Genomic DNA, 24772 nt, shown 5'->3' on the forward strand with positions numbered 1-24772 from the left:
AGTTATACAGAAGAATTAGCATCCAGTCAACTAAAACAATTACATTTTTGACACCTACAAAAATTATGACGAAAAATCATATCGTACACTAGGGGGATAAGGAACAACTAAATATTTGGGTCGATTGCACCATCATTAGGTAATCTATTGGAGTTGAAAAAATGTACAAATTTCTTAATAGGTTCTTCGTCTTTTGATGAAACAACCAAGAGACCTGAAAGCACATTTCAAATTATTTGGTTGTCAACAGAAAATGCTATGAGACAGACATAATAGATCGGCAAACCTAGTTTAAACGGAGAAGACAACGATTAACGATTTTCTAAAACCCATTTAATAATGTCTTACAAGCCACAGGATGATCGAAAGCTTCGTGGTCTGAAAAGGACAATGTACGTATAAGTTCTTTATTGTAATACTGAAACCATGTGGGTGCGATTTCAGACTCTAAATCTGCAGGGAGGAACAAACAAGGACATTGTATGATCATAAAAGCATACAAGTTGAGTAGAGACAATAATTTGAGGAGGGTCAGATTTTAAATCCTGAAAATCCTTCTCCCCAGCTTGAGTAATATAACCTGTTCTAGCCGTTGCTTTGCAACCAAACCATAAGTAAACACATACATCAAAACTTGAGATCAACAACACGACAGAAACAGAGTGGAACTACTACAAATACGAGCATACGCCTAAGCCTAACCCAAACCCCATCTTCTTTCACGTTGCGTTCTTGGTAAAGATAGGTAATGATTTCAATATATATTCTCAGTTTAAAATGTGAACCCACATTGTTGCTGAGTAAAGAACTAGTTATATATCAAGGCAAAATTTTGAAAAAAAATTAGCAATCAAATAAGGAATTCACCATCAATGTTGTTGCTAAAGTTGCAAGATGGTTTGAGCGTTTCCAAAACTTGGAGAAACAAAGAGTTGATGGAAGAAGCAAATGTTACATATTATGGCATTGTCACTAACCAAAACCTATAAAATAGAGATTAAACTAGGAAAATAACAAACAGGAACTCCAGTGGATTCACCCGAGAAAGCAACTTCATCTCGTTTGGTTTCGGAAACACGTGTAAGAAATAGTTCTTGATCTACCACAGGATCATAAAACAACTTCTTCTTCTTCTTCAGAAATGCTAGTGGCATGACAACGTAACTTACTGGGTAATTTGGGAACCAAACAACAAATACATCCAGGTTTATGGAATACGTTTTGTCCCATGTCTTGTTGCTTGAACTGAACGACCATATCGATATCACTGGTTTGGGCCACTTCATCTCGGATACACACAAGCGGTTGTCGAGGTTGCACATGAACACCTTGTAAGGATCGGAGGAATTGAGAAAATGAGCTTTAGAGATGACTTGAAAAGCTTCGGTATGAAGATCGAAAGATACAACTTTGGTTTCTTTGCAGTCGGTTAACCAATAAAGCGACCCATCAACAAACACGGGATTAACGAGAGCAAGAACGCGATAAGGAGCAGCTGGAGTGACATACCTCCAAGCGTTAGTGGTAAAGTCAAAAACTTCGCATGTGGTAGCGTTTTTTAGGCCTAACTCAAAAGAGTTGAATAGCCAAACGGGCTTGTATGTGCTCGTGAATATGTCTTTACCGAATCCAAACGTAGAGAGAATTGGATACAAGGGTTGGTGAGACTTACAGCGAGGAAGAGCCCGATACCATCTAGTGGCTGGGTTGAACACAAAAGATTTGTTGGGATAAAAGAGACAAAGGAGACCGTCACAGCTATTATGGGAAACACAATAGGAGAGTGTCTTGTCCGACGTCTCCTCCCAAGGAGTAGGGATCTTGACAGATGAGGAACCCAACACCATGGTTCTTAGGGTGTCAGTGCCCGTGTAGGGTCGTTCGGACACCATGAGAACATCTGGATCTCCTGATCGCTGACGATGCGTCAAGTGTCTTCCTTGGAAGAATTGGGACTCAATTGTTGATCTCCATTGCTTCGATACAGCCTTGAATCTCAGCAGAGATTTTACCGCAAGTTTCTCTAGGATTTGCTCTACTACTTCGTGTGGCAGCTGCAGCACCGATTCCTTCCTCAAGCAACGTTCTCTCGACATTCTTTTGTCTTGCCGTCTCCATTGATGAATGAAGAGAATATTTATACAGAAATAAATGATAAAGAATGAATAAATTATAAAGTAAGATAAGTGTGTAATCAGACAAATATAATTACGAATAACCGCTTTCATTCTCTTAAATCTAAAATTTTTTAATTAAGAAGAATCTTTTAGAAATACTCCAATCAGCAATAGGAAATATATCTTTTCTTATGGGATTTGATTTTTCTTCTGATGGTCTGAACCCAAATATGAAATATGATTTAGGACATTTCTAATCGATTTCTATATTTACCACTAAATTTTAGTTTTTGAGAAAATTTATTCCAACTTATTTTATTATTCATACTAGATAATGTCTACATTAATATACGGGTAAAAACAATAAATAAATCGATAATAATTTAAATATGAGTAATTATCTATACATTTTAATAATTTTTTTAAATCGAATTTAAAATTCACTATATCTATTTCTAATACATTTAACTATTTGTATCATCATAATAAACCATATTTTAACTTTTACATACTTTAGCTAAAATAGTTACAAACTTATATTAAACACAATCTATGCATCTTAGTCTATATCATAATAAAATTATAATATTTGAAAATTAACAACAAATAATTGTTAAAAAAAGAAAACCATTAAATTTTTTAGAAAACCAACGTTGGCTAAGATATTTTTATATATATCGTTGTCCTAAGTAATAATTTACATCATGTAAAAAAAGTTAAAAATATATATATATATATGCATAATACGTTAACATATGCTTTGAGTTACGTAAACACACATGTATATAGGTTAGCTTGGTATCATAACTAAAATGTTGAAAATATGGGATCGTTCATACAATTTTTGTGTAGTTTTACTTTATAATATAAAACATCATCATAAGAATAATACAACCTTTACCAGTATAACAAAGTAGAAGAAATTACATTGTGAAAAAATATTAGATAGTTTAGTTGTTGGATAGAGATAAGTCTTTATAATCTTTTTTATTTTAGGAATAATAATTTACTATTAAATATTCTATGAATTAATTATATATCCTTAATCCATTTTCTCTTTTTAAGAATAAAGGTAATCTTTTTTCTTGTAGAATTAGTAACTTAATTAAAATTACTACGTAATCCTATAATTTTTTTTGAAAGTGTATATTTATCTTTAAAAGTTACAATTTTAAACACATATTTTTTGTTTTATACGTATTAAAATCAGAATTAGTTAGAAATGCCCCTTTTGAGATACCACTGTTCAAAAATACCATTTTTTTGAGCATTTTCATTTTGCTGACTTTTACATAATTACATTATGTTAAATAAGTTTTTAGAATTTTTTTTAGGTTTGGATTCTCTATTTTACATTTAGGTTATAGTTTTGAAAGAATAGAATTTAATTGACATCTTTGTAACCATTCAAGACAACCTTTGAGTCTTGCTCAACACGAACGAAGTGAAATATCAACTCTTCCAACCAAACAACCATTAGCTAGGGATACATTCTTACTGCATCTAGAGCATATCTCGAAGTGAAATCAGCCTAATCCGAGTTCGGATGAAAGAGATATTCATTTTACAAATTAGATGAACTCATGGCTTAATATGGATAGGAATATCTCGAAGTGAAATAACTGCTTTCATCTATATATACATTTTTTAAGTATATTTTGGGTTCTACCCTTTTCTTTGTACTTATTTGCAAAGTTAATCCCTAAAAAGTTTCCAAAAATATCATTACTCCAGATTTTGTTTCCTAAATATTTTACATTATATTCTAACTAAAAAAATTACAGCAACCAATATGGAAACAGAGACTATGATATATTTAATCACAATTTCTATTGTGTTTTGAAGATATTCTATATCTGAATCCTTTGCAAACAAAGAAAACAACAATTTGATTCTCATTTTGTCTTCCAAAATTTGTGAGCTTTGATTCTTAACGTAGAAAGAACTTTAAAGAACTGTAATATTTTAAAATTTTTATAAGTTTATGTATATATTAATTATAATATTTAAATAAATATGAATCAAAGTTCTTTAAAATACTATATAATATGGTTTTGTAGTAGATGAGTTATAAAGAAGACATGTTGGAATTAATAAAATATTATTAAATTTGTGCTAACACGGGTTAAATCCTCATTTTATTATTTGTCAACACTATTAATATCAGAATATTTGACATATAAAATCAAGTTGATTTAACTAAGATTGTGTAAAATAATTAAATCATAAAGAAAAATGTAACTTAATCATAGCGTATAAATGACTTATTATGTATTTAGATCCTTATTTTTTGTTATAATAATTAAAAATCAAAATAGAATCTCAAACACTAAACAAAACATATAAAATATAACAAACAAATAGTCATGAAGTATATTGTGGGTTAAAAATTTAATTTAAACATTTAGCTGCAGAAACGGTCAGAAATTTAGTTATTTTTCTATTTATAAAATATCCAATATTTAACAAATAAATACAGTATAAAATATAAATGATAATAAAAATTATATGCACGCGGTGTACCGCGGGTTAAAATCTAGTTTTTCTCAAATCTATAATTTTAATTAAGAAGAATTTTTTAGGAATATTCCATCAGCAATAGGAAATCTATCTGTTCTTATGGAATATGGGCTTTGATTTAATCTTTTGAGGGTCTAAACCCAAATATGATTTAAGCCATCTCTAATCCATCTCTACATTTCAAATTGTTTGGTAGTCAACAGAAAACTCTATGAGACATAATAGATCGGCAAACGAAGTTTAAAGAGAGAAGAAAACAACAATGATTTTCCAAAACCCATTTAATGTCTTACAAGCCACAGGATGATCAAAGGCTTCGTGGTCTGAAAAAGACAATGTACGTATAAGTTCTTTATTGTAATACTGAAACTATGTGGGTGCGATTTCAGACTCTGGATCTGCAGGGAGGAAAGCATTAGAAAAGCAACGAGTTAGAGAATTCTACTTCTGGATTACTAAGAATAAACTAGCTAGCACATGAAGTTAAGAATAAACAAAGCCATTGTATGATCATAAAAGCACACTTATTGAGTCTAGTAGACTCTACTAGACTCTACTAGAGACTCTACTAGATTTTAAATTTTGAAAATCCTTCTCCCCAGCTTGAGTAATATAACCTATTCTAGCCGTTGCTTTGCAACCTAACCATAAGTAAACATAAATCAAAAATTGAGCTCAACAACACGACAGAAACAGAGTGGAACTACTACAAATACGAGCATACGCCAAACCCAAAACCCCATCTTCTTTCACGTTGCGTTCTTGGTAAAGATAGGTAATGATTTCAATATATATTCTCAGTTTAAAATGTGAACCCACATTGTTGCTGAGTAAAGAACTAGTTATATATCAAGGCAAAAATTTGAAAAAAAAATTAGCAATCAAATAAGGAAATCACCATCAATGTTGTTGCTAAAGTTGCAAGATGGTTTGAGCGTTTCCAAAACTTGGAGAAACAAAGAGTTGATGGAAGAAGCAAATGTTACATATTATGGCATTGTCACTAACCAAAACCTATAAAATAGAGATTAAACTAGGAAAATCACTACAAGAAAACAGTCGTTTTGCGATGGAAGAATCCATCGCAAGTCCCTCGCAAATCAACAATTGCAAGGGATTTGTGAGGGACCACTATTCCTCGCAAAACGCGTCTCGCAAATTAGTGGACATCGCAATTCCCTCGCAAATTTTGCGAGGAACAAATTCCCTCGCAAATCCCTCGCAATTTGCGAGGGACATATTCCTCGCAACTCACACGCAAATTGCGAGAGACCATTTAAGTCGCAACTGTCACGCAATTTGCGAGGACCGAAAATCGTAGCAACTCCATCGCAATGTAGCCCTCGCAAATTTTGCGACAGCTTTGCCACGATTATATGAATCTGCCTAGTACTGTTGGTACTCGCAAATTTATAGCAATTCTTCATATTTAATTATATTTTCTTTTGCCAATTTTACATTTTTATGTTTGATTTTTTTTTTTTTTTTTTTATGTTACAAAAAGAAGAATAATAAACAGAACAGAATTGAAAATTAAAATTAAAATAAAACATAATCCATGCAAGTACAAAAGTTGTGTTTAAGTTTTCTCCCTCATGGGGATATTAGAACAAAGTTATCAGAACAGAGTTTTTAAAAGGATTGAGAGAGAGAGGTCACGTTTCTGGTCCCAGTTTGGCTACCAGCTGCTCCCGTTTCACCTGTGTTGCCCTCTGCGTTGGTGCCTTCTTGGTTGGTGCCTTCTGGGTTGCTCCCTTGTTGGTTGGTCGGGTTTCGAAACTTGGCAGCAAACTCAGGATCTTTTTCCGCGAGGTAGTCAAAGTATGCATCATAGCTATGCATTCTTTGATTACTTTCTTCGATTTGACTCGCCTGGGTTTGAATGCACTCCTCAGCGGCAGCAAGCTTCTGAGCCAAGAGAACCGGATCATTAGCTGGTGACAGAGGTTGTGGACAGCTACTGGTAGAGGACGCTTCAAACTGCAGAGAACCAACCCCAAAAATTCTGTTTTTCTTCCTCGGAGCAACCTGAAGACAAAACAACAAATGACAAGTTACAAACATACAAAAGAAAACAATGGATCACATACTAAACAATCATCACATACAAAAGAAAACAATAGACATACTAAACAATTGCAAGTTATCACCAACTAAACAATCCTAAGTTATCACATACTAAACAATTCTAAAGTATCACATACAAAAACAATCCTAAGTTATCACATACAAAAACAATCCTAAGTTATCACATACAAAACAATACTAAGATATCACAAAATCATTAACCATTGAGTTTTTTTTTTAAAAAGAACTACAAACTTGTAACTTACCTCAGTGTAAATTTTGTTTTTGATATGAATGGGCACCCCACCAGAAGCAGAACTCTCTCCATTCTCCCCCGTACAAAGCTCAGATTCTAACTCTTGAATCTTGGACGACACCTCATTGAACAGGGACTCGGACTTGCCATCCATAAATGAGCCATCCGGTTTTCGATGAGTTTCATCTAAGATTCGTAGGAAATCCGGAGTTAACTCCCCAGTGATCTCAGACTAAAAAAAAAAAAAGAGATAGATTAGTTAACAAATAAAAGAGTTCATAAGGCATAATCTTAAGAAAAAGAAAAAAACTTAAGGAACTTACATGCTTTCGAGCACGGGCTTTAAACGAAGTTTGGCCTGAACGGTGCTTGTATATTCCGGTGCCATCCGGATCATGATATCGAGCATTCCGACTGTTGATGCTCTTGGTTTCTGATTTTGGATCAAGCCAATACCGAACAAGACCCTCCCATACTTGAGGATCAATCCACCGTGGCTTTGCCTCATCACCTTTCAGCTTCCACTTCAACTTCCACCTCGACACTTGATCACACATCCTTTCCTTCAACTTGTCTTCAAACTCTTTCCTCACTCTATCGTTTATGCAACGGTCCCAATTGTATATTTGCTTCCAAAAAAAGAAAGGATTAGTCTATATTTAATTAAGGCAAAGAAAACATATGGTAAAATAGCGAACAAAGAGATTCACTTACCGCAAATGTTTCATACCAACGGTCTACCACGCTAGTTGGCGTCTGTGTCCAATTGGCATGGGGCTCTTTGAAATCTCTTTCAAAGATGCTTCGAACAGTAGAAGCAACACAGGGGTCTTGCTCAAACCTTGAAAACAAATAAAACTTTCAGAATCCATGCAAATACAATTCGTAATTATATTATTAATTAAAAACTTAAAAAAAAAATTCTTACCACAGAGTTCCTGGAGGTCGTCGCGGATCTAGTTTAGTCAAACCAGCTCGACCAGGACTATCGAGTAACTGCTCCAAAGTCAGATTGTTGAGACGTTGGGACATGACTGTAGACGAGGAAGTCGCGGGTTGAGACGCTTAAATGTCAGGATCCGCCGCAGGAATTGGTGAAGGCGTATTATAAGCAGGCGTCGCAGGCACGGATTGACGGCGGCTATTGTGAGAACCCGAAGGGTTGTGAGAACCGGAGGCACCGCGACGATTAGAAGCAGTGGGAGAGGGATTAGTAGCAGTGGGAGAGGCTAAACCTCGATCCGACAGGAATCTTGTGTAATCGTTGCCTCCAAACATCTACAAATAAGATCGAAATCAAAACCAAAACGAAAGGAAAGATCGAAAGCAAAATGCAAGATCTTAAAACAAAACAAAACAAAAGAAAACAAAACGAGATAAAAACAAAATCGAAATAAAAACAAATGAAAAGCATAGAAGAAGAAATCAGATGAGATTTGTGTTTTACCTTGTCGGAAGAAGAACACTGGAACACCGGAAGAAGATTGGAATAGAACTAGGGTTTGACTGAAGATCAGAGAGAAAATTAGGGTTTGACGGCGAGTGTTTTGGGTTTGAGCAAGCTCAAACCGCGATTGATCTTGTATATATAAACTTTTTAAAGCCTCGCAAAGCCCTAGCAAATATTGCGAGGGATTACCGAGGCGCCTCGCAAATCAGTCGCAAATAATAAACATTGCGAGGGAATAGCTAGGGTCCCTCGCAAAGCACTCGCAAAACCTTAATGTCTAGGGTTTACGATATTGCGAGGGAATAGCTAGGGGCAGTCGCAAATCCCTTGCAAAATTTGCGAGGGTATATCTAGGTTTTACAAATTTGCGAGGGATTAGCTAGGACTGGTCGCAAAGCCCTCGCAATATTTGAGGCTATATTTTACAATTTTGCGAGGAATTAGCTAGTGATCGTCGCAAATTCCTCGTAAATCCCTTGCAAATCTATACCCTAAACACTTACATTTTCATCATTAGAATGTTCACTAATATCATACATTTTGAAAAAGGAATCACATATCCTCATTCAAATTTACTCAATCAAAAGCTCTAAATAAATCCCTTACTATATATATCTTATAAACCCTATACCCTAAACAACATTTATCAACCCTATACCCTAAACAACATTTACCAACCCTATACCCTAATTAAACAACATATATCAATAAACAATCAAAAGCTTCTTGTCTCTTGATATTGGTTTGGGATTGCATTCCTTTAGTTTGAAAAGGTTAATGATCATTAGTAAACAATATTGGCAAGTTTATTAAAATGCAAGGGATCCGCGAGGGATTAGCGAGGGATTAGCTAGAAAATATCGCACATCCCTCGCAAATTGCGAGGGATCTGCAAGAACGTTTACCACTTCCTCGCAAGTCCCTCGCAAATAACGTTTAGGGTATAGGTCCCTCGCAATTCCAAAGCCAATCCCTCGCAATATAATAATTTTTTTTAAAAAAAAAACAACAAAAAGAAAAACAAAAACAACAAAAAATACAATTACTCAATCAGATTCATTTTCTGAACTACTAGAATTAACATCATCATCATCAGAATCTTCTCTGTCATCGGACTCTTCAAATTCGTCTAATTCACCCTCTTCTTCAGAAACATCATCAACATCTTCAAATTGTCTGTTTTGTGGATCAGTGTGGATAATATCTTCCGTTGACATGTTTGGAATGGTAACTTCACCGACTCTTTCTTGTTGCAACACGACGTGATCATCAACTAACCCGATTATACGGCCTCGAGGATTAACTTTAATGACTGATAACCACATTTCACGTCTTGGTCTTAAACGAGGATAGGGCAGAAAGCTCACTTGTTGTGCTTGTGATGCTAGGATGAAAGGATCAAATTTGGCGTACGATCTGTTCGCATTCACATCGACAACTCCCCAATTATTTACTCGCACACCTCGGGCCGATGGATCGAACCAGTTACACTTGAAAAGTACGCATCTCAGATTCAGAAGCCCTGGATAATCAACTTCTAATATTTATTGCAAAACGCCATAGAAATCGCTATCACCAGCTTGTACATAGATTCCATAATTTGCTGTAGCTTTGCGACTTCCGTGTGCGTACGTATGAAAAGTATAACCGCGAGTAAAGTACATCGGAGCAGTAGTGATCTTCGCTCTTGGTTCTTGAACAAGCTCATGCAACCAAAGAGGCAAGGGTTCATTTCCACATCCATTCTGAACCTATATAAATGAATAAGATATTTAGACTATTAGTTTATTTAAATTAAAAATTATAATACATATAGTTAATTTAAATTTATTTCATACATATACTTACATAGTATTTTAACCAATTAGCAAAATCCCGCTCTTTGTAAGCCTCATAGTCAGATTCTTCTAAATTAGGATATGCTTCACGAATCTGCATTTCAAAAAGTCTAAAAAAATAGAGATTTGTTAGTTCATTATCTTATAAAATAAAATTAATTTTAGTTTTTAAACAAGAATACCTCTCAAAAGGTTGAACATAATCTACTGGCTCCTGATCAATCTTCCACTCTGCGCCTGCTGCTGATCCGTGGCAATGGTCTGTTTTCTTTCCTAGCGAAGTTGATTCCTCAAGATGTAATTGTGAGCTGCTCGACAATAGCTATGATCTTCCCACCAAACTTCCTTTAACTTTCCAGCAAGTCTTCCTATCTGAGCAAAGATATCTGGAACATCAAGAACGTTATATGTGGGTGCAACGCCTCCGTCATCATATCGTCGAGTACGTGTTTTTTTGGTTCTCACGGTGGGGCTAAAGTAGTATGATGTGAAGTGAGATGTTTCCTCTGTTAAACTCCCGGCGACTATCGACCCCTCAACTCTGGCAAGATTTTTGGCCTTTCCTTTTAGACCTTTCATAAACCGCTCAAAAGGATACATCCAGCGAAATTGCACTGGCCCACCAAGATCAGCTTCATGTGGTAGATGGATTGGAAGATGTTCCATCACATCAAAAAAAGCAGGGGGAAAGATTTTCTCCAAGTTACAAATTAACACTGGAATATTAGCTCGTAACTGCTCTATGCCATCACTAGTCAATGTTCTAGTGCATAAGTCCCGGAAAAAAACTCCAATACCTACAACCAATGAATAACAAATTCATGGGTGAATTAATTATATAGGTATATATATCAATATATAAATATATATATATATATATATATATATATATATATATATATCTTTATATACTTATATACCTGCAATAGCTTCATGAACGTGTTTTGGCAAGAGCTCAAGAAATACAAACGGTAGTAGCCGTTGCATGAAGACATGACAATCGTGGCTCTTCATACCAGAAAATTTTTGGCCTTGCTCTACACATCTCGAAAATTTAGATACAAATCCATCTGGAAACTTCATTTCAGATTTAACCCACTCGAACAACACCTTCTTAGCCTCTGTTGACAATCGAAATTGGGGTACTGGTAGTTTCCCATCTCTAGTAAGATGTAACTCGATCCTTGCGCATATTTCCGCCAAATCCAACCTAGATCTCCTGCTATCTTTTGTTTTACCCTGCACATTCAGAAGCGTAACGATAAAATTCTCGAAAAAGTTTTTCTCGATGTGCATCATGTCAAGGTTGTGCCGCAATAGAAGATCTTTCCAATATGGAAGCTCCCAAAAAATACTCTGCTTGTGCCAATTGTGAGCGCTTCCATATACATCTGGCATGTTTGCTGGTGTGTGATAGTTACCCCCACGTTTACAGGTTTCTTGAGCGCCATAGTAATCAATCTGTTCAAATAAATCATTTCCAGAGACATAAGTTGGTGGAGGAACACGAACAACTTTATTCTTTCTGAACAACTTCTTGTTCTTCCGGTACGGATGATGCAAGGGAAGAAACCGACGATGACAATCAAACCAACAAGGTTTTCGCCCATGCTTTAACTGAAATGCCTCCGTACGTTCCATACAATAAGGACATGATAATCTTCCGTGTGTTGTCCACCCAGATAACATTCCGTACGCAGGGAAGTCACTAATCGTCCACATTAGCACTGCCCGCATATTGAAATTCTGTTTTCTCGACGAATCGAACGTCTGCACACCTTCATACCACAATTGCTTCAGCTCATGAATCAGAGGTTGTAAGAAGACATCTAGAGCTCGCTTTGGATGCTTTGGACCTGGTACCAAAATACTCAAGAACAGAAATTCGCTTTGCATACACATATCTGGAGGAAGATTGTATGGCGTCAATATAACAGGCCATAAAGAATACTGCCTCCCTGACATACCAAATGGACTAAAACCATCTGTACACAACCCAAGATAAACATTCCTACACTCTTGAGCAAAGTCAGGATATACCGATTGAAAATGTTTCCACGCCTTTGCATCAGATGGGTGTGTAATTTCTCCTTCTTCAGTAGAATGTTCTGCATGCCATCTCATTGCCGCTGCAGTCCGTTTTGATTGGTATAGGCGTTTCAATCTATCAGCAACAGGCAAGTACCACATACGTTTATATGGCACTCGCATCCTTCCTTGAGTAGGCTGATATCTCGGCTTCCCGCAAAACCGACATTCCTGCAGCTTAGCATCATCTTTCCAAAAAATCATGCAATAGTCAACGCACACATCAATCATTTCAGATGGTAATCCAAGACTCGCAACCAACTTCTGTATTTCGTAGTAGTTCTCAGCCGATACATTATCAGCTGGCAAATACTCTTTAATGAGTTCAGCCCAAGAATCCATGCAAATCTCACTTAAGTTATTATCAGCTTTAATTGTCATCATCCTAGATGCCAATGATAACTTAGAATGACCTTCTCTACATCCATCGTAGATAGGTTGATTCGCAGCATCTAACATATCATAAAAACGTTGTGCATCTACATTGGGTTCTTCCGTATTATTCTCAGGAAATGCAGCAGTAGTTTCATGAAATGCATCATTAACCATATCATGAAATCTATTTTCCTCATTATACCCATAAAAACCAAATTGATCAGATTCTTGATGCCCATAATTACTAGGTTGATCAATAGCATAATTCATACTACTACTTCCAACGTTACTGCCACAACTCTCTCCATGACGTAACCATACATAGTAATTTGGCATAAATCCTCTATTGTAAAGATGCTTCTTCACTAGATTAAATTCCAAATATTTAATGTTGAAACACTTAGGACATGGACAAAATATTGTACCGTTTTCACGAGCAAAGTCTTGGTTTGTCGCCTGGTACATGAAACCGCGCAACCCGTCACAAAACTCTTTCGTCACATCACCGGTCTCCGGATCTCTGTGATTGTACATCCACTGTCGCCATGTGTATATCTCATGCTGCCCCCCTCCAAGCATTATTGTAGAATTTAAAAAATTGTAGGTTTTTTTTTTGTAGCCTTTCTTTTTTTTTTTCTTTTTTCTTGTTTTTTTTTTTCTTTCAATTTTTTTTTTTGGTAGTATAATTGCTTTTGTTGTAAGTGTTTTGTGTTGTGGTTTCCATAGATGATGGACTTGCTATTTATAGGCATACTAAAAATATATGCTATGGATTTGCTAGGGAAATTTGCAAGGGATTTGCGAGGGAAATAAAAAAGATTTATTTTTTTGCAAGAGACTTGCGAGGCATTCACTGTTTTACCGACTAAACAGTTACACCCGGAGAAAACGTGGTTGCCGACATCTTCATCCCTTGCAACTCCCTCGCAAATACAGTTCAACGCTAATCCGTCGCAAATTTTGCGAGGGAGTTGCGTGTGTTTTGCGAGGAAGATTCACAGACTCGCAAAACTATAGTAAATCCCTCGCAAATTTGCGACGGATTCTCCCTCGCAAATTTTGCGAGGGATTTGCAATTTTCGTCGTCTTTCGCGCAAGTTACTCGCAAATCTGTCGCAAAATTGCGAGGACCGTCTGGCGTCGCAAAGTTCTGTCGCAAAACGACTGTTTTCTTGTAGTGAATAACAAACAGGAAGTCCACTGGATCTAGCCGAGAAAGCAACTTCATCCCGTTTGATTTCAGAATCACGAGTAAAAAATAGTTGTCCTAGCTTAGGATCATAAAACAACAACTTCTTCTTCAGAATTGCTAGTGGCATGAGAGCGTAACTTGGGTAATTTGGGATACCACGTCCATCATGCCAAAAAACAGTTAAACCGAAGTCTATGGAATACATTTTGTCCCATGTCTTGTAGCTTGAACTGAAAGACCATATCACTTGGTTGTAGAACATCCTCTCGGATACACACAAGCGTTTATCGAGGTTGCACATGACAATCGTGTAAGGATTGGAGAAATTGAGAAAATGAGCATTAGAGATGACTTGAAAAGCTTCGGTATGAAGATTGAAAGATACAACTTTGGTTTCTTTGCAGTCGGTTAACCAATAAAGCGACCCATCAACAAACACGGGCTTAACGGGAGCAAGAACGCGATAAGGAGCAGATGGAGTGACATACCTCCAAGCGTTGGTGGTAAACTCAAAAACTTCGCATGTGGTAGCGTTTTCTAGGCCTAATCCAAAAGAGTTGTATAGCCAAACGGGCTTGTATGTGTTCGTGAATATGTCTTTACCGAATCCAAGCCTAGAGAAACTGTGCCCAAGCTTGAAGAGAGATTGATGAATGGGTTGTTGAAAGTTACATGGAGGAAGAGCCCGATACCATCTAGTGGCAGGGTTGACCACAAAAGCTTTGTAGGGATTAAACAGACAAAGGAGACCGTCACAGCTATTATGGGAAACACAATTAGAGAGTTTGTTGTCCGTCTCCTCCCAAGGAGCAGGGATCTTGACCGATGAGGATGAACCCAACACCAGGGTTCTTAGGGTGTCAGTGCCCAGCTGGTAGGCTCGTTCGGACACCATGAGAACATCTGGATCTCCTGATCGCTGACGATGCGTCAAGTCTCTTCCTTGGAAGAATTGGGACTCAATTGTTGATCTCCATTGCTTTGATACAGACTTGAATCTCAGCAGAGACTTCACCGCAAGTTTCTCTAGGATTCGCTCTACTACTTCGTGTGGCAGCTGCAGCACCGATTCCATCCTCAAGCAACGTTTTCTCGACATTCCTTGTCTTGTCGTCTCCATTGATGAATGAAGAGATAATTTATACAGAAATAAATTATAAAGGAAGAAAAATGTGTAATCAGACAACAATAATTACGAATTAAACCCTTTCCTTTCTCTTAAATCTAAAATTTTAATTAAGAAGAATCTTTTAGGAATATTCCATCAGCAATAGGAAATCTATCTCTTATGGGCTTTGATTTTTCTTTTAAAGGTCTGAACCCAAATATGATTTAACTATTTAAGAATCTCTAATCTATCCCTATATTTGTCTTTAAACTCTATTTTTTTAGAAAAAAATTATTCTAACTCACTTTTATATTTATACTAGATGAGGACCTGCCCGATGTGCGGATTTAAAGTTTTATAAATTAAATTAAATTTAACAAAAATATATTAAATTTTTTTGTAAGTTATTTATAAATTTTATTTTTGTTATAATACACGGATTTATATCTATTTACAAATATTTTATGTATGTGTACTATTAAAAGTGTATTTTTAAAAACCTAAATATATTCTATGTTACTAATATATTCTTTATCACCACCTATATATGAAAACATTAAGCCAACTATTTTACTTTCACTTCTACATAGTTTTTTAATTACAAAAATTATTGGCTCAAAAAATATTTTGAATAAAAAATATATTACATAATATACTAATCAGTTATGTACCATCACAATAATTTATGACCACCATGGAGAAAACCTCAGCTCCGCCCTCATCCCTTATAGAGAGAACCTTGCGTCTAACCTCCTCCACCATAGAGAAAACTTTGGCTCCGCCTTCCTCCCTTGGAGAGATAACATTGCGTCCAACCTCCTCCACCTTCTTCCCTAGGGAAGATAACCTTGTTTGCAACCTTCTCCACTATAGAAAGAATCTTGGCTCTGTCCTCCTCCTGTGTAGAGAGAAAATGTTCACGTTTTTTTGCTATCTCAAAATGGCTTGCTCCGACAACTAATGAAAAAAAAAAAAAAAATTTAACGTCACAAAATCTTTTGATAGTAACTAATGTTAAATTTCCCAATATATTTGTGGAAGTGTCTTTGACACACCATGATGTAGCTCTGTCTCTGTAACGCCTCAACCGCCACCTTGCTTAGTGAGCCCATGTCCACTCTCAGTCCATAGGCCCACCTTCCTAAGTGGGCCCTATATCTTTCTCGGCCCATGGACCCACCCATATTTGATGGCCGGTTTGTTACGTCTAAGAGGCTTTAAAAACTTGTTTACCGACCCTACAAATCTACAAATGACATTTTCCTGTGTTTTGTCCTCACTCGCACAGTTCCGATAATCACTTCCAGGAAGATCACCAATCATAAAATTCTCTCAGGATTCTTGACCAAAAAAATAAGTGCATTTTGGTGACATATGTGGCCAAATCAATTCTTTTATACCTTTTCTTCAAATCAGGATGTCACAGTCTTTGAGCTCATATGAATCTATCAACAACGATTTATGTTTTTCCAATCTATCTATCTATGTTTGTTATAAGTTTGTGTTTGATTAGCCTATTTTATCCATCCATTAGGTTGATGAGCTTCTACTCGTTATCTCCCTTTGGGATTGAATGAATAATGGTAACAATTATGTTTACAAAAAAAAAAAGGTTTATGACCAACCAATCAAGGTTGAGAAATCAAAACAAAATAAATCTATGAATCTTACAACAAATATATGAATCTTAAGTAATTCAAAGATGAAAATACAAACTAAATAAAAAAAATCTAAAAATACTACAATAAATTTTAAAATATAGTATTAGGAAAAGAAGATGCATTTATTAATATTTTTCTTGGGTTAACATATTAATCTTACCGATTCCCAACTGAAAAAGGAGAAAGTAGGAGCAAATTTTAGTTTAAAAGAATAAGAAAAAATTACTTTCACATTCAAAACAATTTCTAATTAAATAAAGTTGAAAGAATTGTTTTTGAGTAAATTATTTAATTATGAGACGATATATATTTATATAAAAGTGAGTATTTACAAAATTTTAGAATTAATAATTAACTGTATATTATCCTTAATCTTTTTTGTATAATTAATAATTTAAAATTAAAATAAATAAATAATATTGTAATTTCGAATTTTATGAAATATATATATATATATAATCTCCTTATTATTATTTAAAAAAACTTTTGTATTTTTTTATAAAATCTGTCATTTTTGATAATTATCTTTTTACATTATTAATATTTTTTAAAACAAAATAATTTATTTTTATTGTAATCATAGTTCTCCTATTAAATATTAACTTTTACACATGTCAATATCTGAAATTGATAATTTAACACATGTAAAAATCTTGTTAATGGCTAACTTTCAAAACCCAACTTTATATAATAAGATACTAGATTAGGTCTCTTTAGTTGACGCGATATTAAAAAAAAATGTAGAATTTTAAGTAGTTTTTTAAATGTTAATTTTATATCTTATTTGATTTTTTATATAAACAACTGAAAGTTCACTCATTTTACCTAACAATATAATTTAACCGTATATAACATTATAATAAAATTAATTTACTTCGATGAATTAATTCTGATAGGTAAGACTTATATCTTTCATATCAATATAATTTGTGCATTATATCAATATTAAAAATTATACAAAATAATTATCGAAAAATAAATGGAAACTAATATTATCTTATATTTGAAAAAACTAACATTATCTTAAATATATTTGTAAACTAAGTAAATAAAATAAACCGAATTAGTAACTAAAAATATTTTAAGAAGTGAGAAAACAAATTAGGAGTGAGGATATCATGTTATCTTTGAGAAAAATACATGTCGAACATAAGAGGAGTAACAATCCCGTAGTAAATAGGACAAATCCAATGATAACACGAAATGTTTGCCCAACGCATAAACCCACGTTACATCTTTTCTATTTACAGCCATAGAGGCGTGTTAAAACCTATACTAGTAATTTAATGTATTACCATATCTTCATTCAGTATCGAGATATTTTTGAAAAACTCATCTTGATAAATAAACTTATTAAAAAAAAAAAAAAAAAAAAAAAAAAAAAAAAAAAAAACAGAACACGGAGGCGAGAGGACCACACAGAAAGAGTCCTCCTCATACTCATACTACCCATTATCCAATAATATCATCAAAATAACCAAAAACGACACGTGAAGTCTACAACAGCCAATAAAAAAAAAGCTACCGACATAAGGCAAAACTGATCCTACCATTAAACGCAATCCACGTGGTTCAAGATTACACGTGGCACCACACAACCATCTCCATTTTGGCCTACAAATACAAACTCCTAAGCCCACAACTCTTCTCATCATCATTCATACAATAGCAATTCTCTAAGAAAAAAAATATCTGCAAAGAAAAATGTCGGACACCAACAAGAATGCCTTCCAAGCCGGTCAGGCCGCTGGCAAAGCTGAGGTCTCTCTTTCTGATCTCTTTTGACACAAATTTAGAAATCTGAAAGAAAAAAATATAATAACTCTTTAAACTTGATCAAATTTAATAACGTTTTGAGAGGGTATATGTTTTTTTGCCTATACCATTATTGCAAAGCTTTTTTAGCTGTCACTTTCATTTTCTTGTTTAATTTATAATTTTGTAACTGATTTTGTGTTTGACAATGATGTGTATAGGAAAAGAGCAATGTTCTGCTGGACAAGGCCAAGGATGCTGCTAATGCAGCTGGAGCGTCCGCTCAACAAGTAAAACATTCTACACACATATTCCATATAGAAACATAGAAGCGTCTTTATAAACTTCATACAAGTAGCTAGATTTCTTATATCTTGTTTTGTATACGTATAGGCTGGAAAGAACATATCGGATGCGGCAGCTGGAGGTGTTAACTTTGTCAAGGACAAGACCGGCATGAACAAGTAGCGATTCGAATCGAATCAAAAAAATTGGGAGTTAATTATAACCTCCCTTTTTTTCTAATTAATTGTTGGGGATCTTAAATAAAGGTGGGAGTTCTATCAATTGATTCTCATGATATTTCACATCTCGTACTTGTTGTTGCTGATGTTGTTGTTTTTAAATTAGTCTTGTAATGTTTGATCTCCCTTTAGGTGTTATGTTTGGAACTTTTATGTATTTTAGCTTCCAGTTAATCAACAACACCTACTTTTTATGTTCCAACAACTTAAATCTCTTATCTTTATTTTAATGCACTTCACGCTCGTCATGAGTTTCTCATTTTAGTTATAATGTTCACAGAAGCAAACAAACAAAATAAATCAGTTAATTAATTAAGGAAAGATAATTCTTAAAAGTAATACCCAAAATTGAGAACAAGAACTTCCTTAGAGCATCTTTACTGGCAGTTACTCTCATGGTTACTCAACCATTTGGGGCCAAAAAACTGAATAAAAAATCTATTTACGATCCATTTAGGAGAGAATTGATTCCCTGGGAAGCATCTGAAGCAACACCATGAGTAACCGTACGTGGCCTATTTTCATTCGTAAATACATAAATATTAAATGAATTTTTTTTTTCCATTTTCTTTTTCTTTCTTCCCCATTCTCTCTCTTCTCTCTCGATACAAACGGAGTTCTCACGACCAACGACGGCGGAGGGTTGTTGGATTAACCCTAAGATTTGACGCTTCGGTTCTCACCACCAACGACGGCGGAGATTTCTTATGCTGCTACAACGACGGCAGCTCGATCCCGGAGGTCTCCGTATCAAATCCCCGCCACAACACAACCGCCTCCGTCGATGGTGACTGAGACGGAGAAGGTTACAGTCGAGCGTCACTGTGCTGCAAAAGGTAAAGGCTTGAATTGCTTGGTTCCGCCTCCTAAAGGTTACCATCAGCTGGTTCCATGGCCTAAAAGCCGTGACGAGGTAACTCCTTTGTTTGCAATCTCTTGTTAGAGTTTATTGGCTAACTAAAGCTTAATAGCAAAGCTCAAGTGGATTAAGCTTAGAATCAGAATGTAATAAGCCTAAGTAGATTGGATTAAGCTCAATATTCTCTTGTATTGCATTTTGGTTGGAAAATTCTGATCTTGGGATTAGCTTAAGTAGATTAAGTGATGTCGAATTTGGATTTGCAGATTTCTTAAAATAGCTACAATTACAAGTATCTTCAGTTAGAGGTGCCAAGGTTGTTACTGATCCAAGTAATGGGCGATCAAAAGGTTATGGATTTGTTAAATTTGCAGAGGAAAGTGAAAGGAACCGGGCCATGGCTGAAAATGAAATGAATGGTTTGTATTGCTCAACAAGGCGTATTATCAGTATTGTTAAGAACTTAGCCAACGTTGATATCTTCTTCTGTGTTTGCCTTTGACTGGTTTTGTAAAATATATTGGACCGGAGTCGAGAGCATGAAGAGTGCCACTATATTATGTAAGTGATATGACTAGTACCTGAAGAAAGAAGAAAGAGGTTCAAGCGGAAAGTTATGTTGATCGTCAATGTCGCTTCAAGGTTCTTTCTTCATTGTCTTGATTGCCAAGGTGACCTCTAATACTACATTCACACCAAGTTCTTATTAATAACAGAGGCTCTAGAAGCTGAAATAATGATAACAAAGATGTAATCAGCCAGGTGTGTTTGTGCAGGTGGGACAATCGAACTTCAGCATTAACACCGGAGAAAGAGATATTCTACCTAGTGGCGATCCTAACATCGGCAGTGAATGTAGTAACATTAGTGAATGTTTGTATTGCTCAACAAGGTCATGTGAATGTAGTAACATTAGTGATAATCAAATATGACAAAAGTTGGTATCCTTTACATTGTAGATATTTGTTTTGTAGTTTAGGTTGAAATTTGTAGGGTTTTTTTTGTACTTGTATTGCAGGTTCTGTTTTTAAAACTGCAGGTTCTGTTTTTTGTTCTTGAATGTTCTTGATTGTGTTTTGTTAATCTATCCATCATGCAATGCAATATTTGTTTTAATTCACTATTCATCAAGAAAGTTGGCAAAAAAGAAAATTTGATAATTAATAAACACAAAAAAAACAATATATATTTTTTAAATGTTTGAGTAACCTTCTTTGGGGTTCTCTAGTAATAGGGTGATTTTGCTTAAGTTCTTTTAGGGTTGCTTTACTTAATTTATGATTATTTATATAATTAATTAATGTGAGAGTAACTATGGTGGGTTACTCCACTAATGATGGTCTTAGGATAGTGTTTGTCAAAAAAAAAATATTATTAATGAAGGGAATGATTTATCCTCACAATTTATGTTCATGGTGAACACTGATTCAATTAAAACTATATGACAAAAACTGGTAACTATAATGAAAACTAGGGGCGAAAACCGAATTATCAAAAGTTTATCTTTGCGTCATTCATTGCGATGGGACCTTCTCTGTGAATACCTCAGAAATCAAAATTATGGTCAAGGTGCTAAGTATATGACAAAACTGGTAATTATAATGAAACTAGGGGCGAAAACCGAATTAATAAAAGTTCATCTTTGCGTCATTCATTACGATGGGACCTTCTCTGTGAATCAGATGGTTTCATTACCTCAGAAAATCAAAATCCTCCTCGTTGCTAAAACCCTAAACATACATTTCCCAGAACTCTTCGCAATCGCTGTAACTCACTCCCTCGTATCTTACTAAAGGTTCAAGCTTTTGTTTATTCTGATAGTAACCCAGATCGAATCAGAGAAGATGAGATATCAACAATGGCGACTGCTTCTTCTTCGAAGCTACCATCGATCTCATCTTACGTATCCTTCTCCTTGTTCTCAGGTAACCTCCATTTCAACCCGATCTTTCTCTTCTTTCATTCACACTCGTCCTGGGGTCGGAGCTTTGCAACAAAGTGAGCAACTTTTTCCCTTACAATCCCCAATGACGAGCTCTGGCTCTTTACTGATGAAGTCAGTTGGTCGAAGAAGCTTCTCGTCCGAACCTGCGGTTGAAGAGAAACCTTCTCCTGAGGGTACCGTGATTGATATCTTTAGCAGATTGAGTAGTGAGGATGAGATTAGGAAAGAGTTGGAATCGAGTGATGTAGTGATTAGCCAAGATTTAGCTTTGAAGGTTTTGAGGAAACTAGAATCGAACCCAGATGTTGCGAGAAGAGTTTTCAAGTGGTTTAAGGAGGCTACTCCTGAGGAGCTTAGCTCGAAAAGCTATAACATGATGCTTCGTGTTCTGGGTGGTAATGGACTTGTTGATGAGTTTTGGGGTTTGGTTGATGCTATGAAGAAGAAAGGACATGGTTTATCAGCTAATGTTAGAGATAAAGTTGGTGAGAAGTTTCAGAAAGATGGGCTTGAGAGTGATTTGGTGAGGCTGAAAAAGCTTTTCTCTTCAGATTGTTTAGATAGTTCTGCGGAGAATGTTTGCGATAAGGTGTGTAAGATTGTGATGAAAGAAGAATGGTGTGATGATGTTGAGAAACGGGTCAAAGATTTGAATGTTGAGTTTCAAAGTGATTTAGTGAAGATGATTGTGGAGAGTCTTGACGCTGAACCTAGGAAAGCTTTGTTGTTCTTCAGGTGGATTGATGAGTCTGGTCTCTTTAAGCATGATGAGAAAACCTATAATGCTGTGGCTCGGGTTTTGGGGAGAGAGAAGTTTCTCGATAGGTTTCAGAACATCGTTGAAGAAATGAGGAGTGCTGGTTATGAAGTGGAGATAGAGACTTATGTTAGAGTTTCAACGAGGTTCTGCCAGACTAAATTGATCAAGGACGCTGTTGACTTGTTCGAGATTGCAATGGTGGGTAGTAGTACTAACAAACCAACCCCACACTGCTTATGTCTGTTGCTCAAGAAAATTGTCACTGCTAAGAGTTTAGATATGGATTTGTTTTCAAGAGCTGTGAAAGTTTATACCATAAATGGTAACGCTTTGACGGATTCCTTGCTAAAATCTATCTTAAAGTCCTTAAGAAGTGTGGATCGTGTTGAACAGAGCAATGAGGTGTTGAAAGAAATGAAGAAAGGAGGCTATGTTCCTAGTAGTGATCTGCAGAGCATGATTGCATCAAGTCTTAGTCGTAAGGGAAAGAAAGACGAAGCTGATGAATTTGTCGATTTTATGGAAGCATCCGGAAACAATCTAGATGACAAGGCGATGGCATCTCTTGTTGAAGGGTATTGTGATTCCGGGGAACTTAATGAAGCTTTAGTGTGTTTCGAGAAAATGGTTGAAAAAGCGGGAGTCTCCTATGCTGATGTTGCATTTGAGAAGTTGGTTCTTGCTTATTGCAACAAGAATCAGGCAAGAGATGCATACAAGCTTTTGAGTGCTCAAGTAAAACAAAATCAGCTGAAACCTTGTCATAGTACGTACAAAATCTTGGTGACTGATCTGTTGAAGAAGAAGATTGCAAGAGATGGTGGGTTTGAAGAAGCTTTGAGTCTTCTTCCAATAATGAAAGATCACGGGTACCCTCCTTTCCTTGACCCTTTCATGAATTACATCTCAACAACTGCAAAAAGCACGGAAGCTCTCGGTTTTCTGAAGGCTATGACCTCGAAGAACTTTCCATCTATGTCAGTGGTTCTGCGTGTATTCGAAACCATGTTTAAGTCTGCAAGGCACAGTGAGGCACAGGATTTACTCTCTCTGTGCCCAAACTATATCCGTAACAATGCAGATGTTCTAGAACTCTTCAATTCCATGAAACCTAATGAATCTGCTGTAGAAAAACCTTTGGCTGCTTCTGCTTAGCTCTAGCTTTAGTTTACATTCCCTCAAGTCTCTTTTTTTTTTTTGTTTCTGGGCATTTGATTGAAAACATTTGGCCAGAAAAAAAGACTCGCTGCTCCCTTTCTTTACATGTATCACCATTCACCAGTGAACTGTCTTTCATCAACCTGGTGAACTGGCAAAATAATTTCAAGGTACTCTGTTCTTTTACTTTCCACTTGATTATCATCTTCTGCTTCTTGGATCTGCCATGAATTGTACTGAGTATTATCAACAAGATCTGTCTGTAACTCCCATTTTCATTTGATCTTTTTTTTTTTGTAACAATGTATTATTGCCTATTGATCAGACACTTGTGTTTGACATTGCCAAGTGTTTATGGTATCAAATTGGATGAGGAGATATTTGTTCATGGAAGTCTCATTATCTAGTTTAGAACTTGAGAAATAAATGATGTGCCAGAACCCAAAAGAAGAAGCTTCACTTTTTGTTGTGGAGAACCAACCGAGCCTTTTGTAAATCATTTATGGGCCTGAGAGAATTAGACACCAAAACTAGTCTAGCAGAGAGAAATATATACACTCAAGGATAGATAGAGTTTTCATAGTCTTTGTTCGTTTCTGATTATTAATTGATAGAGAAACAGGACCACAAAGCACGATCTACTTTGTAAACTGCATCTTGCATTGTAGTGCTTGATGGGTTTGTCACAATCTATATCGATCTGTTTTGTTGAATCATGATCTGTAATTGTGTAATGTGGATGTTTGAAACCTAGCACCGTTTTCATTCTCATTGTCAATAGCATCATCTCTGCAAAGTCTTTTGAATTTTTCCGCAGAGAGTGTGGAGAAAAAAGGACTGAACGAGGAGGAACAGATCGGTGAGAGAGTGACATAGCAACATAAAAAGACAAAGCCTTAATTGATATTCTTACAAGAAATGAGACAAAGAAAATAAAGTGAAATGAGTGAAAGAAAGAAAGAAAGAAAGAGAGAGATGTGTCATCATTCCTCTATGATTAGTTGCTATTTCAACAAAAGGGGACCGTTTCAAAACCCTTGGATTCATCCGGCGGGTTTCAGGGTTTATGAAGCAAAGCCATATGCTTTTTGGTCGAGAA

At 35.6% G+C, this 24772-nt stretch overlaps 3 protein-coding genes, 1 long non-coding RNA gene and 3 pseudogenes across 7 annotated transcripts; 3 read left to right on the forward strand and 4 right to left on the reverse strand.

Moving 5' to 3' along the window:
• Positions 1 to 883: 883 nt before the first annotated feature.
• On the reverse strand, positions 884 to 2096 carry LOC104772274 (F-box/LRR-repeat/kelch-repeat protein At1g09650 pseudogene; annotated as a pseudogene). Its single transcript, XR_015593174.1, has one exon. The product of XR_015593174.1 is annotated as an F-box/LRR-repeat/kelch-repeat protein At1g09650 pseudogene (transcript).
• A 7160-nt stretch (positions 2097 to 9256) lies between these two features.
• LOC147918529 (uncharacterized) lies at positions 9257 to 10914 on the reverse strand (annotated as a pseudogene). The gene is made up of 4 exons (XR_015592238.1): positions 10601 to 10914; positions 10431 to 10556; positions 10259 to 10358; positions 9257 to 10161 (listed from the first exon to the last, which is right to left on the reverse strand). The product of XR_015592238.1 is annotated as an uncharacterized LOC147918529 (transcript).
• A 246-nt stretch (positions 10915 to 11160) lies between these two features.
• Positions 11161 to 13409, reverse strand: LOC147918530 (uncharacterized). Its single transcript, XM_087505639.1, has one exon. The coding sequence runs from the start codon at positions 13288 to 13290 to the stop codon at positions 11161 to 11163; it is 2130 nt and encodes a 709-aa protein (XP_087361765.1). The 5' UTR covers positions 13291 to 13409.
• Positions 13410 to 13508: 99 nt separating this feature from the next.
• On the reverse strand, positions 13509 to 15091 carry LOC104769844 (F-box/LRR-repeat/kelch-repeat protein At1g09650 pseudogene; annotated as a pseudogene). Its single transcript, XR_015593284.1, has one exon. The product of XR_015593284.1 is annotated as an F-box/LRR-repeat/kelch-repeat protein At1g09650 pseudogene (transcript).
• Positions 15092 to 18322: 3231 nt separating this feature from the next.
• On the forward strand, positions 18323 to 19156 carry LOC109131125 (stress-induced protein KIN2-like). The gene is made up of 3 exons (XM_019241710.2): positions 18323 to 18433; positions 18649 to 18717; positions 18821 to 19156. Exons 1-3 carry the CDS (start codon positions 18377 to 18379, stop codon positions 18893 to 18895), a joined length of 201 nt encoding a protein of 66 aa, XP_019097255.1. The 5' UTR covers positions 18323 to 18376; the 3' UTR covers positions 18896 to 19156.
• Positions 19157 to 19536: 380 nt separating this feature from the next.
• LOC147918531 (uncharacterized) lies at positions 19537 to 20864 on the forward strand. Its single transcript, XR_015593286.1, has 3 exons — positions 19537 to 19864; positions 20077 to 20481; positions 20587 to 20864. It is a non-coding gene; the product is annotated as an uncharacterized LOC147918531 (long non-coding RNA).
• Positions 20865 to 21474: 610 nt separating this feature from the next.
• LOC104769847 (small ribosomal subunit protein mS81 (rPPR8)) lies at positions 21475 to 23859 on the forward strand. The gene has a single exon (XM_010494156.3). It carries the CDS (start codon positions 21655 to 21657, stop codon positions 23668 to 23670), a length of 2016 nt encoding a protein of 671 aa, XP_010492458.2. The 5' UTR covers positions 21475 to 21654; the 3' UTR covers positions 23671 to 23859.
• Positions 23860 to 24772: the final 913 nt, after the last annotated feature.

The sequence above is a fragment of the Camelina sativa genome, chromosome 20 (genome assembly GCF_030686135.1).
Source record: "Camelina sativa cultivar CO46 ecotype springtype chromosome 20, ASM3068613v1".
In the NCBI taxonomy this organism is placed as follows: domain Eukaryota; kingdom Viridiplantae; phylum Streptophyta; class Magnoliopsida; order Brassicales; family Brassicaceae; genus Camelina; species Camelina sativa.

What these genes read in the sequence shown, in the direction of transcription:
- LOC147918530 (XM_087505639.1), bottom strand. Translation starts at nt 13,290, where the DNA reads ATGCTTGGAGGGGGGCAGCATGAGATATACACATGGCGACAGTGGATG.
- LOC109131125 (XM_019241710.2), top strand. Translation starts at nt 18,377, where the DNA reads ATGTCGGACACCAACAAGAATGCCTTCCAAGCCGGTCAGGCCGCTGGC. An exon ending in AGGCCGCTGGCAAAGCTGAG is followed by an intron (nt 18,434 to 18,648) that starts GTCTCTCTTTCT and finishes TGATGTGTATAG; the next exon opens with GAAAAGAGCAATGTTCTGCT. An exon ending in CTGGAGCGTCCGCTCAACAA is followed by an intron (nt 18,718 to 18,820) that starts GTAAAACATTCT and finishes GTATACGTATAG; the next exon opens with GCTGGAAAGAACATATCGGA.
- LOC104769847 (XM_010494156.3), top strand. Translation starts at nt 21,655, where the DNA reads ATGAGATATCAACAATGGCGACTGCTTCTTCTTCGAAGCTACCATCGA.